This window comes from Mastigoproctus giganteus, chromosome 2 (genome assembly GCF_048544385.1).
Source record: "Mastigoproctus giganteus isolate SK-2022 chromosome 2, ASM4854438v1, whole genome shotgun sequence".
NCBI classification, from domain to species: Eukaryota; Metazoa; Arthropoda; class Arachnida; order Uropygi; family Thelyphonidae; genus Mastigoproctus; species Mastigoproctus giganteus.
In genome coordinates, this window is record NC_143576.1 from 256,238,575 (window position 1) to 256,256,487 (window position 17,913).

At 39.5% G+C, this 17,913-nt stretch overlaps 1 protein-coding gene across 3 annotated transcripts in view; it reads right to left on the reverse strand.

The window, feature by feature from the left end:
- Positions 1-17,913, reverse strand: part of Br140 (bromodomain-containing protein 140) — a 507,858-nt gene that overhangs the window by 424,640 nt on the left and 65,305 nt on the right. For all 3 annotated transcript variants that reach the window (XM_090369105.1, XM_090369103.1, XM_090369102.1), the window contains exon 3: positions 7,201-7,449. In XM_090369105.1, coding sequence (XP_090225231.1) covers positions 7,201-7,449 — 249 coding nt within the window. The remainder of the gene's footprint in view (positions 1-7,200; positions 7,450-17,913) is intronic.

Sequence of the window (17,913 nt, forward strand, 5' to 3'; positions counted from 1 at the left end):
TACAAAATTACAAAAATTATAAAATTAGAAAAAGAGAGAGGAGACAGGCATAACGTCAGCAAGTTTTACCTTTCGAGCATTGTTGACAGAAATTAACTCTCCAGCTGATAAGCATGCCACTGTGGAAGTTGAGGGCTGTGGAGATTTAGAATGGGATTTTTTTAAACACATCACAAAATTTCTCTGCAGCTGCAGAATCGGCACTGGTGACTTAACTGTATACTTTAACGTTTCGGAAACCAGCACGATGCTTGAACCTATTAAGCCACCCGCTGCTTGCCATGAACTTGGCTTGGGGTTCAGGGTACTTATCCTTAACATCTTCATAAATAATTCTTGCTTTTGCTTGAATCGCCATTTGACTTAGGGACACTCGCTTCTAAATCTGATTTTCCATCCATATTAATAATAGCTTTTCCATCTTCGATATAGCACATGAACACTGTTGATCTTAAATGGGTTGATCCTTTAACATGTTATTTTATATGCACACTATCCCTTAAAATAGTATTCACTGTTGAAGCAGCAAGACCTAATTCCGTATAACAGATTAGCATTAGTAGAGGCATATGATGCAAGAAAGCAAGCTTATGCAGCATCAGACAAGAAAAAAAAAAAACCCTTCCACTTCACCCCAACCGTTGGTTCGAAATACCTGTCCAGCTGAGCCTTAAATTTATTTAGGCTATCAACTTCCACAACAAGGGATGGAAGTCTGTTCCACCAACCAACTACCCGCTGGCTAAAGGCAAATTTCCGCACATCTATCCTACTTCTGTCTTTCCTCAATTTGAATTTATGCCCTCTCAGGTGATTATTCTGAGCAAGAGGCAGTATCCCATCAGCACTGAGCATGCTCAAATCATTCAAGGCTTTGTACACCTCTATCAGATCACCTCGCTGGTGCCTAGTCTCCAGACACTGTAATTTGCAAATCTTCAGCCTTTCTTCGTAAGAGCAACCCTTCGTTCCGTTCACTAACCTTGTTGCCCTTCTCTGTACTCGTTCCAGCAGCTCTACATCCTTCTTGAAATGAGGCCTCCAGACCTGTATACAGTACTCAAGGTGCGGCCTGACCATTGCCTTATACAAGGGAATAATCACCTGCCTATCCCTGCTAGAAAAATTCCTGTATATCATTGATAAGACACCATGAGCTACTCTTGCAGCCTGTCTGCACTGCTCAGAGAACTTCATATCTGCCTGAACAATCACCCCCAGGTCCTTTTCATTCTTTACCACTGTCAGTGTAGTACCACAGAGTTGATACGTTGCTCTAGGGTTGCTGTTTCCCGTATGTAGTACTTTACATTTGTCAATGTTAACTTCATTTGCCACCTCTCAGCCCATCTGCTCAACCTTTCCAGATCCTGTTGCAGCAGCATAGCGTCAGTAGCATCCTTAACAACCCTTTGTATCGTCTACAAACTTGGACATTAAGCTTGATATACCATCATCAATATTATTTATATATACAGAAAACAACAATGGACCAAACACTGAACCCTGAGGGACTCCACTAATAACATTAGTCCATGATAAGCAGTGCCCATTAATTACCACTCTCTGCCTTCTGCCACTCAACCATACCTTTATCCATAGCAACAATTTGCCACCAATGCCACACTGCTCCAATTTGTGCAGCAGTCTTCCATGTGCAACAGTATCAAAAGCCTTTCTAAGATCCAAATATATAATATCAAAGTTATTCCCTGCATCCAATTCTTTTGTGACTACATCATAGTATCCAATCAAATTGGTCAGGCAAGACCTACCCTTAACAAAACCATGTGTGTCTGAGCTATAACTGAATTCTTGTCAAGATGATCCTGCAGTGCTTCTTTAACCAGTGCTTCCATTAAGTTTCCTGGAACAGAAGTTAAACTCACAGGTCTATAATTACTTGTGTCAGCCTTTGATCCTCCTTTGTGAATTGGGGTTACATTTGCACATCTCCAGTCTGTAGGTACCTCCCCTGAGTCCAAGGAAGTTCTCATAATTATGGCTAATGAATTGCTTACTTCCTTTGCTGCCTCCTTTAATACAACTGGATAGATCCCATCCACCCCAGGTGCCTTTCTTGTATTTATCTTCAACCATTTCTCCTCCACTTTACTCTCAATTATTACAAAATCATCTAGCTCACTGCCAGAGTTTGCTTCCCCTCTGGCATTCCCCTTCCTGAATAACTCCTCATGTGTGAATGTAGATGCAAAATATTCATTTAGTTTGTTAGCTACCTGAGCAGAATCATGAACAGTTGAACCATCGATATCAAGTGGATCAATCTGATTCATCCCCTTCCTTCTAGAGTTTACATAATGCTGTTTTTTTTTGCATCCTTTGCCAAAGATTTCTCGTAATCTGCCTTCACCTGCCTAACCTTCTTTGTAACTTGGTCACAGATCAACTTATATCTATCATAGGCTTCTGTGCCACATGTTAATTTATATGCATCCCATGCATTTTTCTTCTCTGCCATATGTCGCATTAGTTCATCTGACATCCATTTAGGCCTGAACCTTGAACAATATTTCTTAGTTGGTATGTAAAGCCTAGTAGCTTCCAAGATAAGTTCTTTGCATGCTTCCCATTTTGAGTTTGCTGTTGGTAACATCATCAGTTGGTCCCGCTGTATAGAATTTAAATACTGTCTCAGACCATCGTAGTCGCCTTCACCCCTCATGGTAGTTACCTCCTTGAGTAAATCCCACTTCAGCACACTGTGATCACTGCCACCTAGTGGTTCCTGTATCTGCAGATTTTTAATGCATATAGAATCACTACTGATAATCAAATCAAGAGTATTGCTCCCTCTAGTTATCTCCCGAACATGCTGATTTAGAAAACAATCATCCAATAAATCCACAAAAGCCTTGCTAGTGTGTGAGTGACCAACCCACAAATTCCAGTCAATACCTGGGAAATTAAAATCCCCCATTATAAGACTCCGATTTACTGGCCCACTCTATTTCCCTGTAGAGTGGGCCTGTAGAGTAGTTTCTTATTATCCTCATTAGAGTCATTAGGCCTATAGCACACTCCTACTCTCAATTTTGATCTCCCAATGCTTATGTCACACCAAATTGACTCGACACTGCACTGTCCAGCGATGTCGACTGGCTTCACTTCTTTGGATTTTATGTGTTTCTTAACTAATAGCATAACCCCTCCTCCCTTCCTATCCTTTCTGTAGATGTTGTACTCCCCAAATTCCAGTTCTGCATTACTTATATCTGTGGGACACTACGTCTCTGATATCCCAACAATATCCGCCTTTGATGCTTTGAGCAATATCTCAAATTCATCAAATTTATTTACCAAACTCCTAGCATTGGTGTACACGCAAGTATACATGCACCTGTTCTTTTTCTTAGCTACCCTAACACAACCCATGTGTTTACTTGTACTCCAATGACTCCCAGCAGTCTCTGAAATATCCTGCATCTTATTTTCCAGGCTGCTGCTCATTCCAATAGAAGCAGTGCAAGAATCACTCTCACCTCTGCCAGTGGCTACTGTTAATCTATTAGTCCTTGTATCCCCCCTATCTAGCAATTTTCCGACACACCTAACACTGCCTCGATAGCATCAGCAAATATTCTTGCACCCTTTCTATTTAAGTGTATCCCATCCCTGTAGAAGCAGTCTCTCCTGTTAACAAGTACAGACCAGGCTGAAAAAAATTCTACCCCTTGAGCCTTGCACAATCTTTCCAATTCCGAATTGATTGACAGGGTTCTCATCATATACTCCCTCCTATCATGTCTGGGCAGAATTGCAGACACTTTCAAATTCAACCCTAATTCTCGGCTTTTTTTCAACAGTGACCTGTACTTGTTAAGTAATTCCGCTGGTCTCCTACTCTTAATATCATTAGTGCCAACGTGTATAACTATATCACCTTTTGTGCCCTTAAAAGATGATATCCGCTCTACAATGTCATCAACCTTTGCCCCTGGCAGACATACCCTGGTCCTGTTCCACCTATCCTTTTTTACAAAGCATGTTTCCCCATTTCCCTGACAATAGAGACAACAACTACTAGTTCCTTTGGAACCAGCGCATTCTGCCTTGGGGGTTGCCGCTGTGTTGCGTGATGCCCAAGTGCAAGCTCTGGCATTGGTGTGGGCAGCTGAGAGCTTGATGGGCCCCCTCACTTTTAATCCTTCGAGGGCATCCACCCTGTCCTTCAAGCTCTCATATAGGCCCATAACAACGCTGAGTTGTCGCCTGATTTCCTTACACTCCTTGCATTGCACCCATACAAAGACATCTCCCATGGCAGTATCATGTCCCATACTTGACTGCTCCACAAACATCAAGCAAATAGTGCATTTTAAAAGGCTGTGACAAACGTTGATCATAACCAATCACAAACGTCGTGCTTCGTACTTCTTAATTAATCATCTTCGTTTCTAAATCAATTTTGTTTCATTTCCTAGCACTGCCAGCAGTTGCACTTTCCATTGGTCCCTTCCCTTCACCACTGTAGTAAGTAAATAGGAATGAAGAGAAATTCTGAAAATTTATTTTATGTTTTTTATATGATTGAATATTTCAGTGAAGAGGATACATGTTTCACCATAATATATACCGTTATATATTCACCATAATATATACCATTATATATATATATACCATAATACCGTTTCACCATAATACCGTAACATAAAAACCCACAGAATTCCAGTTATTAGTATTATCGCAAATGCAATAAGATCGAGTTTACTACCTGTTTATAATAGATTGCACTAACCGAAAAGTCGAATAAACCAGAAAGTGCAAATTGTTTTTACTGTTTTATGGTAATGACCTCCAGAAATGTGTTTTAGAAAAATATCACAAAGGCGTTCAAAACTGATTCTTATACAGGGTGTTTCAGTTAAACGTTTCAGAACTTCTAAGAGGGGTAGGGTACATTCTGACAATTCGAAATCATATAGCAATGTGGGGTTGGAAATGCTTTCCTGAAGCGGTGTTGTACACAGAAGCACCATAAAGAAAAGAGACCGTAAGTGAGAAATCGTTTTAATAATACATGAAAAGAAGCAAAAGGTACATGGATTAAAGTAAGTGTTCGAAGTTTCCTCCACGGGCTACAATGCACGCCTCACATCTCCGACGCATGGACATCCGAACATTCTGGAATACTCCAGGTGAATTTCGAATTTCTTCGGCAGCTACTGCGATTCTTGCAACCAGCTCCTCAGCATTGTCAACAGGGGTGTCATAAACTAGCGATTTCATATGACCCCAGAAATAAAATCAAGACATGATAGGTCGGGTGACCGAGCAGGCCAACGCACGGGACCACCACGTCCGATCCACTGTTGACCAAATGTGACATCCAGGTAGTTACGAACATCTCCGCTATAATGGGCAGGGGCTTCATCGTGTTGGAACCAAATTGTCTGTTGTGTCGATGCAGAAATCTGTTCATCTCTCAAAAGTTGTGGCAATACTTGCTGCAGAAAGATCAAGTAGATAGGTCCGGTTAGACGACACGGTAACAGCTAAGGTCCGATGAGGTGATCTCCCATAATACCGGCCCATACATTGACCGAAAATCGAATCTGTGCTGCACGACGTTGTATTGCATGCGGGTTCTCGACCGCCCAGATATGGTCGTTATGCGTGTTGAAAATTCCTTCCCTTGTGAAGGATGCCTCATCGGAAAACAACACTTCAGCAGGAAAAAGGGGATTTGTAGCACATTTTCCAAGGTACCACTGTGCGAAAGCAATACGAGGTGCATAATCCTCTGGTTGCTGTGTCTGGACACGCTGCACGTGAAACGGATGCATGTCTTGTTCTCGGAGAATCCTCCAGACGCTGCAATGGGAAACCCCGACTGTGTTTGCTAGACTTCGTGTACTCATTCTTGGATTCCCCTGTACATGCTGAAGCACATTCTGTTCGACGGCTGGAGTCCGTGCTGTTCTTACCCTGTCCCTGTCAGCTCTTTCAAATGAACCTCTCTCAGCTAACCTCTGGTGCAGTCTTGCAAAGAAATTATGACTGGGAATACAGCTCGTCGGATATCGTTCCGCGTACAAACGCTGTGCGGCTGGCCCACTACAATTTGCAGCCCCTTACGCCAAATGCATATCGGCTAACTCTGCGTTCGTGTAATCATCCATCCTACTAACTTGGAGTTCTTGTGCGAAATTAAGATTCCCTGCACTAAAGCTCGGAATTTTCGATTCTGCCCATTGGTATATGATTTCGAGTTGTCAGGATGTACCCTACCCCTCTTAGAAGTTCTGAAACGTTTAACTGAAACACCCTGTATAACGGAACATATGATAAGATAAAATTAAATTTCCACACATTAAAATTTCCACCATTATTTTAAGTTTGCACCAGCAGGCAAAAATTTATGTAAAGTTGAATTTCCTTAAGTCGAGTATTACGTAAGCTGGGGAGTGCCTGTACTGCACTGCACTTCAATACATATATATATATATATATATATATATATATACACATATTTGTATATACTGCTGGGCCCACACAGAAAAAAAATGCATACAATATGCATACTCAAAAAAAGGTCAAACCAGATTTCACTGCATTCTCTCAGATTTCCCCTTGGTGTTTAGTCTCCAATCTATAAACTGTGCCTTTGGACTCTCTTTCTCGCACGACCATGAAAAGACTGCAGAGTTGTAGTTTCTTATAGCTGTCTTTGAGCAATTTGAGAAGTTTGAGGCCTGTTTCTGAATGCAGCTTTCAGATCTGAATACAATATTCCACATGCAATCTCACAACTAACTTATATAACTGAACTAGAACCTCCTTTTCTCCATATCAATAAATTATACAGGTATAAATAAATTATACAGGTATAAATTATACCTGTATAATTTATTGATTATGACAGCCTTTAAAAAAGTAAAGTGCAGCCATTATCAACCCACTGCAGGATGGAAGCCTCCTCAACAATTCATGCTGAGGGAAATGGACCATAATCTGCCACGCTTGTCCAGTACGGGTTGGCAGATCGTACTACTCTCTAAATATAGTGCGTTATTATTCTCCAGTTGCAAGACTCTCTTACGTTAACACACCACACTAAATTTTTCATGGATTAAAAAGAAAAAAATCAAAAATACTTTTTCCTAATTAAGTTGACAATAATTAAATTAAGCATATGGTGATAAAGTATTTTAGCAACAAGATATAGTATCTTCTCACCTGATGAACTGCCAGATTGCACATGTCACAAAAGAGGATGGCATTTGAATTTTGACATTCCCCATCATTACATATGCAGCAAACTGCATCTTCATCTATAGAAGGATTCGGATCCTTTCCTGTAGACTGACTCTGAAAGTATGATTCTTTTTCTAACCGGTCCATAAGTAATTCAAATGTGTCAGCAGATACTTCTTGCACACCATCTGAATTCCGTTTTTCATTCATCAAGTCTAACCAGGCACAATCCTTAAAGAACAAAATTTTAAAAAGTTAATAAAATATGCTATTACATATTTTGTTTTGGGCAATAGCCTCAGGTTACGAAGAAGTTAACTAATGTATAAGTTTGTGCAATGGCATCATGTCTATACTTAGCCAACTACTAAGTAGTTACAAAATGGCATCATTTAAGTATATCTCATATTGTGAATACCTTCACAACGAGTTACCATGATATTGCACTACCTCAAATAAGTAATGTTTTCCCAATGGAAAAGACTACTGTTACTTATTCTCGGGCGGATATCACCACCCAGACGACTCCGTTTCAGAACTTATTGGCTCTTCATTGGTGGATGGGCAGATACCCTGGTGTTGCACTGATGACAAGCCAGCTGCAAAGTGTTTACTTATTTGAGGTAGTGCAATAACATGGTAACTCATTGTGAAGGTATTCACAATATGACATATACTTAAATGATGTCATTTTGTAACTACTTAGTAGTTGGCTACATATAGACATGATGCCATTGCACAGTTATATGTTAGCTAATTTCTTCGTAACCTGAGGCTATTGCCTTAAACAAAATATGTAATTCTTAATTACTGCACACCATCAGGCATCTCTCATATTGTGGAATTATACTTCGCAACTGGGTTGTCATCACTGCAACACCAGGGTACCTGCCCACCCACCCACCCACCAATGAAGAGCCAATAAGCTCTGAGACAGTGCCATCTGGGTGGTGGTATCTGCCAAGAATAAGTAACAGCAGTCTTTTCCATTGGTGATGCCTTACTTATTTGAGGTAGCATAATATCATGGTAACTCGTTGTGAAGGTATTCACAATATGAGATATACTTAAATGATGCCATTTTGTAACTGCTTAGTAGTTGGCTACATATAGACATGATGCCATTGCACAAACCTATACTTAAAATATGCTATTTAATATTGAATTCCATGTAGGGTTAACAAATTAATCTTCAACACATCATATGGAGAATCTTTCAAAGAAACAGTTTTTCTCTAAAAGCTAAAATAATATATTATGACACAAACACAAACTAATTTCTTAAATAACTAATCAAAAAAGTAAAAAGAAACAAATAAAAATTACTTACTGACAAGTTAAAAGTTACAAGGTTACATCATTTAATACATATTATATTGATTAACAAATACAACTGAACTCTCCCTCCAGAAGAAAGAAAAAAATGGGAAAGGAGTAGAAACAACTCAAAATTATAAATTACACCAAAAAAGTAATAAAGATAAAAATAATCATTTGGTAACACTATCACACAACTAATCTTCTTGACAGTGTTTGGTACAAACAGAGGAACATTCTGAAAGTATAAATTAAATGAGGTAGATAGTATGAATCAGAGCTGTAATATATTGAGGTAAACTCCTCTTATTATTTTATAAATATTAAATGTGGTGTAATCACTAATTATGCCTAAATTAAAAAATACTCATTTATACCATACATTGATGCTGAATTCAATAAGAACTATTTGAGAGGTGCTAACTGCTACCAAGCAATTAAGTAAGCAAAAATTATCAAGAAATCTTTTGAAACTGCAAAGTAACACAGACATAAAAACCAAATAAACAAGCATGAGTGCAGCTGCACTTGCCCAGGGAAACAGGAAGGCATAGGATCCTGCAAGGTAAAGCACAACTGTTGTGCAAAATAAAGCCAGAAACCCTTGACTTGATCCTCACTAAAGATCAAAGTATTATCAGAGATTTGACAGTGTAGGAACCTCTAGCAGATAGCAACAATGATGTTCACTGCACCCAGAAGTGAACACAAACATCTGCTAAGAGAAATAATAACACAAAAATGAAAAGAAAGGTTTTGGTAGCCAGAGTAACAACTCAGTCAGGATATATATACAATGATGATTTCCTAAACTCACATTTCTGTCATGGTCAAATATTAGAGCAAAGAGACCATGGATTCCCAATGCAAGTGAAAAATGACATGTTGACCTAAAATACCTGCTTAAATATGAATGACTGATTACAATATTGACTACCATGGCCCTATTCAACTATCAGACAATGGTCAGACCACACCTTGAGTACTGTATACAGGTCTGGAGGCCTCATTTTAAGAAGGATGTAGAACTGTTGGAACGAGTACAGAGAAGGGCAACAAGATTAGTGAATGGAACAAAGGGTTGCTCTTACGAAGAAAGGCTTAAGTTTTGCAAATTACAGTGTCTGGAGACTAGGCACCTGCGAGGTGATCTGATTGAGGTGTATAAAGTCTTGAATGGTTTGAGCATGCTCAATGCTGATGGGATTCTTCCTCTTGCTCAGAATAATTGCCTGAGAGGGCATAAATTCAAATTAAGGAAAGATGGTTGTAGGATAGATGTGCAGAACCTTTAGCCAGCGGGTGGTTGATTGCTGGAACGAACTTCCATCTGTCGTTGTAGAAGTTGATAGCTTAAATAGATTCGAGGTGGAACTTGACAAACATTTGGAGCGAGTGGATGGGTGAAATAAGGGTTTTTTTTTTTTTTTTTTTTTCTGGCTGATGCTAAATAAGCTTGCTTTCTTGCATCATGTGCCTTTGCTAATGCTAATGCTATCATCCAAGGATGCTAAACTAAAAACAGAAAAAATAAAACAAAGAATGTTTTAGTCTAATTAACCCTTATTTCTTGCATCATAGGATCACTTTGCTGTAAAAGCATGCCATGACAGAAATGCAGGTTTTGGGAATTTTCACAGTAGCAGATGTCCTGCAATCAAGCTGTTACTGTCATTCCGCAAACTTCCTTTTCTTTTTCAGTTATTATTTCTCTTAGCAAGATACTCCCTTTCCCCTTTTTATGTTCCTTTTCAGCAATGTGGAGAAAGGTTCCTAAGCAATATTTCAGGCAGCAGTTGTAACTTACCTTGAAGGATCCCATGCAGCTGAATTTCCTTGGTGAGTGCAGGCTGTTTTACCTTGATTCTCATGTCTTTTTTATTTTGAGTTTGCTTAATAATTCTGTTCGTTTAATTGCTTAGTAGCAGGTAATACTTCAAGCATTTTCCTTGTTGCAACCAGCAACAATTTTCATATATGACAGAAAGTTAACCCCAGGGGCTCATATCTGGTGAGTATGGGCTTGGCACACCCAGGGTCCTGAGCTGGATATCATCATTCTCTTCTTGGTGATTCCCTTCTCTCTCTCTCTCTCTCTCTCTCTCTCTGGGTAACTTGGAAATTTTTTTTTTTTAGCTGGTGCAGCATAAGCTCAGGCTTCCTAGCACTATATGGCTAATAATAATAAGAGCAATTTTTAATTTAGACATCATATGCAATATTCTTCATAATGCTAATAGAATGCCAAGCCCTGTACTTATTCTAAATATATAATTATGATCCAGTATACAAGGTCTGAAGCATCTATATAGCCTTAATAACTTACAAATTCTTCTCAACCAAACTGTATTTTGATATATAGATACTGATTTTTCCATTTCTGTCATATGATTGGTTAAGCCAGAGTAACAACTCAGTCAGGATATATATACGATAGGCTAGACATAACAATAATAGGCACCTCCGTAGCCAGGTGGGCAAGAGCAGCAGTGCGTAGCACACGCTTCTTGATTAGACCGGGTTCGAGCCCGTAACCACCAAATAACAGAGGATGTGGAAAGATCAGAGAATGACCACCGCATATCCCCAGAGCAATATGGCCTTAGTTGCTAATGCTCCAAATAACAACAACATAACAATAATAACAGAAGGAACTGGAAAGTTGCTGGAGAGGCCTTCATCCTGCAGTGGATTGAAAATGGCTGATGATGATGATGATGAACAATAATAATAAAACTTTGTGGCCTCACATATCAATTTTTTACATCGTGACGGTTAGCATAAAATGTAAGATTAATGTTGATTGGTGCAATTATCAATAAATAAAATTATTATATTTTCTTTTTTTTTTTTTTTTTTTTTTTTTTTTCCATGATGGAGCTATTTAGGAAAAAACTCAGACAGAATCCATGCCAGAAGTTTATAAAACTCTAACAAGGAACTAAATGATTTTGTGATGACTGATAGGAAAGCGGAAGAGAAACCGTTGAAAATGAACATAAAAAGGCACATGGGGTGGATGGAATCTACCCAATTATATTAAGGGGGTAAGTAAATGTTTAGCCATAATTATGAGAGCATTCTTGGATTCAGGGGAGCTCCCTAAGAACTGGAGATGTACGAAATGTATCCCCAATTCATAAAGGGGGATTGAAAGGCAATGTGAGTAATTACAGACCTGTTAGCTTAAAGTCTGTTCCAGAGAAAATAATGCAGTCACTGGTCAAAGAAGTAATGAAGGACCATCTTGGACAGGCATGCAATTAATTATACTGCAATCACAGAATGGATTTGTCAAGGAGCAGTCTTGTCTAACCAATCTGATAATGCAGTGACAAAGACAATGTTGCACATAAAAGACTGCTGTATAAACAGAGCAATGTGGCATTAAGGGTGAGTTACTGCTATGAATAAAGCAATAGTTAAGTGGAAGAAGACAGAGAGTGGTTATCAGTGGGCACTGCTCTTCATGGAATAATGTTATCAGTGTAGTACCGCAGTGTTCAGTGCTCGGCCCACTGTAATTTTCAATATTTATCAATGATATTGACAAAGGTATATCAAGCTTAATGTCTAAGTTTGCAGATGATACAATGGTTGGCAGGGTGGTTAACGTCAGTCATCAGAGTGAGCTACTGCAACAAGATCTACGAAAATTGGGTCGATGAGCTGAGAAATGGCAGTTGAAGTTTAACATTGACAAATGCAAGGTACTGCATATGGGTAGCAGTAATCCCAGGGTAACTTATCACCTGTCTAGTACTACACTCGGGGTAGTATAGAATGAAAAAGACCTGAGGGTAATTGTGCAGCAAGACATGAAATTCTTCTTTCATGTCTTGCTGAACAATTACATGCTGCCAGGACAGCTCATGGGGTTTTGTAAATGATATACAAGAACTTTGCTAGTAGGGATACGAAGGTGGGTATTCCATTGCACACAATTCTGAAGGCTTCATTGCTAGGAAAATTGCTGTTGAACCTAAAACCCTACAAGGACAACAACAGCCTCATTTTAGGAAGGATATGGATGTGTTAGAAAGGGTGCAAAGAAGGACAAATGTGATTGGGGAAGGGAACGAAAGGGTGGTCTTACCAAAAAAGGCTTCAGTTCTGCAAATTGCAGTACCTACAAACACTGGAAATCTGCAAGGTGATCTGATTGAGGTGTTTAATGGTTCAGTTCTGTACATTGCTTTATCTGCAGACTAGGAACCTGCAAGATGATCTGATTAAGGTGTTTAAGGCTTTGGATGGAGTGAGAAAGCTCAATGCTCATGGCATTCTTCCTAATGCTCAGAGAGGGGACATAAATTCAAACTGATGAAGGATGGTTGCAGAGGTTTGCCTTCAGCCATTGGGTGGCTGAACGTTGGAATATATTTGTGACCTGTCAAGTGATGAACCCCATATTTGGGTCCCAGATAAGAACAGTCAAGTGTATATTGCTCTGTCTGAAGGTGATCTAGTTTAATTGAGAGAGTATTTGTCAGGGAAATGTGTAAATTTTTTGTAATAAAGACAGGTGGTCCAGAATCAGAGAGTGTTTGCCAGGAGCAACAATTGATGATATTACCTACAGATTGCCAGATTTTAAGGGGGGGGGGGGGGTTAAAGAGAGCATTATTATTCAAGTGGGGGCTAATAATATTAAATGCACATGACCTGTGCATCTAATATCATTAAAATAGAACTGTGCTGAAAAAATGCTGCTATTTAAGTCAGAACGTGTATGTGTCTACAATTCTGCCCAGACATGATAGGAGGATTATATGTTGAAAGCCTTGTGGATTAACTCAAGACTACAGGGAATATGCAAAGTTCTCGTGGGGAAATTTTTATCACTGTGGCCTACATTTGTAGCCAGAAGGAATCTATTTTGTAGAAATAGTATTAATTTGAACAAAGGTGGTGCAAGGATTTTTGCCAGTATCAATGAGTACAACTTAAAGGTTCAGGGAAACTACTAGTTAGGTGGAGATGGGTAATTTAGATTCATGTTTATCTGATGATATGGGTCAAAGTAATGCTTACACTCGCCTCAAGAATTCTTGATTGTTGCCACAACAGCTGATGTTGATAAGATGTTCTAAGGTTAGCAGTGTTTCAAATGAAGGAAAGGATAAAGCTTGGAATACAAACTGAAATAACTTCAAGGAGTGTGTCAGGGTAGTAAACTATAAAAGATTATTAAGTCTTAACTGTGTCTACAGTAATGTCAGGTGTGTTGTCAATAAAATGGTTCTGAATTTGAATTCTTGGTTAGGACAACCACTGCTAACAAAATAGGGCTAAAAATACATGTGGGGATACACATATATCCCCACATGTATAATTTGTTATCCCCAATAGAAATTGGGGATAACAAATTCTGTACGTATAATGTATATAATGAAGACAGAAAGGATAGAGGGGTCATGCTTCTTATCAAAAGCAGCCTGGGTACAAAAAGAGCTTTAGATGAGTCTGAAGTTACGTCTGCCAGCAAAAAAATCTGTGTAGTGTGAGTTAGCATTAGCATTAGTAGAAGCCATTTGATGCAAGAAAGCAAGCTTATGCAGCATCAGCCAAAAAAAAAAAAAAAAAAAAACCCCACTTCCACTTCACCCCTCTGTTCGTTCAAAATACCTGTCCAGCTGAGCCTTAAACTTATTTAGGCTATCAACCTCCACGACAAGGGATGGAAGTCTGTTCCACCAACCAACCACCCGCTGGTTAAAGGCAAATTTCCGCACGTCTATCCTACATCTGTCTTTCCTCAATTTGAATTTATGCCCTCTCAGGTGATTATTCTGAGCTAGAGGAAGAATCCCATCAGCATTGAGCATGCTCAAACCATTCAAGGCTTTATACACCTCTATCAGATCACCTCGCTGGTGCCTAGTCTCCAGACACTGTAATTTGCAAAACTTAAGCCTTTCTTCGTAAGAGCACCCCTTTCTTCCATTCACTAATCTTGTTGCCCTTCTCTGTACTCGTTCCAGCAGCTCTACATCCTTCTTGAAATGAGGCCTCCAGACCTGTATACAGTACTCTGGGTGTGGCCTGACCATTGCCTTATACAAGGGAATAATCACCTCCTTATCCCTGCTGGAAAAATTCCTTTATATCATTGACAATACTCCATGAGCTACTCTTGCAGCCCGTCTGCACTGCTCAGAGAACTTCATATCTGCCTGCACAACCACCCCCAAGTCCCTTTCATTCTCTACCACTGTCAGTGTAGTACCACAGAGTTGATACGTTGCTCTGGGGTTGCTGTTTCCCATGTGTAGTACTTTACATTTGTCACTGTTAAACTTCATTTGCTACCTCTCAGCACATCTGCTCAACCTTTCCAGATCCTGTTGCAGCAGCATAGTGTCAGTAGTGTCCTTGACAACCCTGCCAACCTTTGTATCATCTGCAAACTTGGACATTAAGCTTGATATACCATCATCAATATCATTTATAAATACAGAAAACAATAATGGACCCAACACTGAGCCCTGAGGGACTCCACTAATAACATCAGTCCACGATGAGCAGTGTCCATTGATTACCACTCTCTGTCTTCTCCCCCTCAACCACCCCTTTATCCATAGCAGCAATTTGCCTCCAATGTCACACTGCTCCAATTTGTGTAGCAGTCTTCCATGTGCAACAGTATCAAAAGCCTTTCTAAGATCCAAGTATATAATATCAAAGCTATTCCCTGCATCCAGTTCTTTTGTGACTGCATCATAGTATCCAATCAAATTGGTCAGGCAAGACTTCCCCTTAACAAAACCATGCTGTGTCCGAGCTATAACTGAAGTCTTGTCTAAATGATCCTGCAGTGCTTCTTTAACCAGTGCCTCCATTAATTTTCCTGGAACAGAAGTTAAGCTCACAGGTCTATAATTACTTGTGTCAGCCTTTGATCCTCGTTTGTGAATTGGGGTCACATTTGCACATTTCCAGTCTGTGGGTACCTCCCCTGAGTCCAAGGAAGCTCTCATAATTATGGCTAAGGGTTTGCTTACTTCCTTTGCTGCCTCCTTTAATATAACTGGATAGATCCCATCCACCCCGGGTGCCTTTCTTGTGTTTATCTTCAACAATTTCTCCTCCACTTTACTCCCAGTTATTTCAAGATTCTGTAGCTTACTGCTAGAGTTGAATACACCTCTGGCATTCCCCACGCTGAATAACTCCTCATGTGTGAATGTCGATGCAAAATATTCATTTAGTTTGTTAGCTACCTGAGCAGGATCATCAACAGTTGACCCATCAATATCAAGTGGACCAATCTGATTCATCCCCTTCCTTCTAGAGTTTACATAAGTAAAGAACTCTTTGCTGTTTTTCTTTGCATCCCTTGCCAAGGATTTCTCATAATCTGCCTTCGCCTGCCTAACCTCCTTTGTAACTTGGTTGCATATTAACTTGTATCTATCATAGGCTTCTGTGTCATGTGTTAATTTGTAAGTATCCCATGCATTTTTCTTCTCTGCCATATGCCTCATTAGTTCATCTGACATCCATTTTGGCCTAAACCTTGAACAATATTTCTTAGTTGGAATGTAAAGCCTAGTAGCTTCCAAGATAAATTCTTTGAATGCTTCCCATTTTGAATTTGCTGTTGGTAACATCATCAGTTGGTCCCACTGTACAGAATTTAAATACTGTCTCAGTCCATCGTAGTCACCTTTACGGAAGCAATAACCCTTCCCTTTACCCCTAATGGTAGTTACCTCTGTGAGTAAATCCCACTTCAGCACACTGTGATCACTGCCACCTAGTGGTTCATTTATCTGCAGATTCTTAATGCATGAAGAATCACTGCTGATAATCAAATCAAGAGTATTACTCCCTCTTGTTGCCTCCCGAACATGCTGATGTAGAAAACAATCAACCAATAAATCCACAAAAGCCCAGCTAGTGTGTGATTGACCAGGCCCCAAATTCCAGTCAATATCTGGGAAATTAAAATCTCCCATTATAAGACTCTGATTTACTGGCCCACTATTTCCCTGTACAGTTTCTTATTATACTCATCAGAGTCATTAGGCCTATAGCACACTCCTACTCTCAATTTTGATCTCCCAATGCTTATGTCACACCAAACTGACTCAACATTGCACTGTCCAGCGATGTCGACTGGCTTCACTTCCTTGGTTTTTATGTGTTTCTTAACTAATAGCATAACCCCTCCCCCCTTCCTATCCTGTCTACCCTTTCTGTAGACATTGTACTCCCCAAATTCCAGTTCTGCATCCCTTATATCTGTGTGACACCACGTCTCTGATATCCCAACAATATCTGCCTTTGATGTTTTGAGCAATACCTCAAATTCATCAAGTTGTTGGAAGAAGAGTTAGTTGGAAGAAAAAGTATAAATAAGGTGGGAAGATTGTGAAGAATACGATGCGGCCAAGGCTGTGTATGAGAAAGCATTGGCTAAGAGAGCAAAGAATGGAGACAAGGAATTTTTCATATATGTGTGTGAATAAAATGAAAAAGAAAGCTAATCAGATCTGAACCTTGTACACTTGGTGTGGGAAATTCTTAGATAACCCAGATGAGGTATCGGATGAACTAATAAGTACTTTGCATCAGTCTTTATTGATGAAGGGCCCTTCATGTTGAGAAGAGGCAGTGAGGCGGAGCTATATTAAATTAGTGACTTCGTAATTACAGTTGACTGTTTATTAGAAAAATTTTAAAGCATAAAAGCAAGTAAGCTCCAGATTTGATGGCATATACCCAGTAGTTTTGTGAGAGAGAGAGAGAGAGAGAGAGAGAGAGAGAGAGAGAGAAATTAATGAGGGCATCTTTGGACTCGGGGGTGGGGTGGGGTGGGGTGGAGGAAATTCGTTTGGATTGGAGAAGTACAAACGTATCGCCAATACATTAAGGCGGTTGTAAGAGTGAAGTTGGTATCTACAGGCCAGTCAGTCTGACTTCAATGGTAAGGAAAATCTTAGACACAACTACACTGAAAAACAAATGTTGGGTCATATCTTGTTACGAGCGTGATCGTAAGTTTACAGTTTTAACATTTTGGAGTGCCAAACACAGAAATAGTGCTTAAAATGGCATATTGGCACTTGCTCTTTGGAAAAAAAAAGTAGTTTTTTTTTTTATATTTATACAAAGTATTTTTTTTATTTGTATGGCAGTAAGAACGACAGCTGTGTTTGACAGCTATGAACATACCTGTCAAACACAGGACCTTTTCACCTTTCACTTGTATTCAGCTTTGAGAGCATCCCTTTTCACCATCCAACAATAATTGGCTAACATGGCAGCACTCCACTTGCTTTTGTATATTTGTTCCATTGCTGTGATGTCGTCATGGAAGCACTCACCATGTTCATCGCTGACGGCACCACATGACAGGAAGAAATACATGTG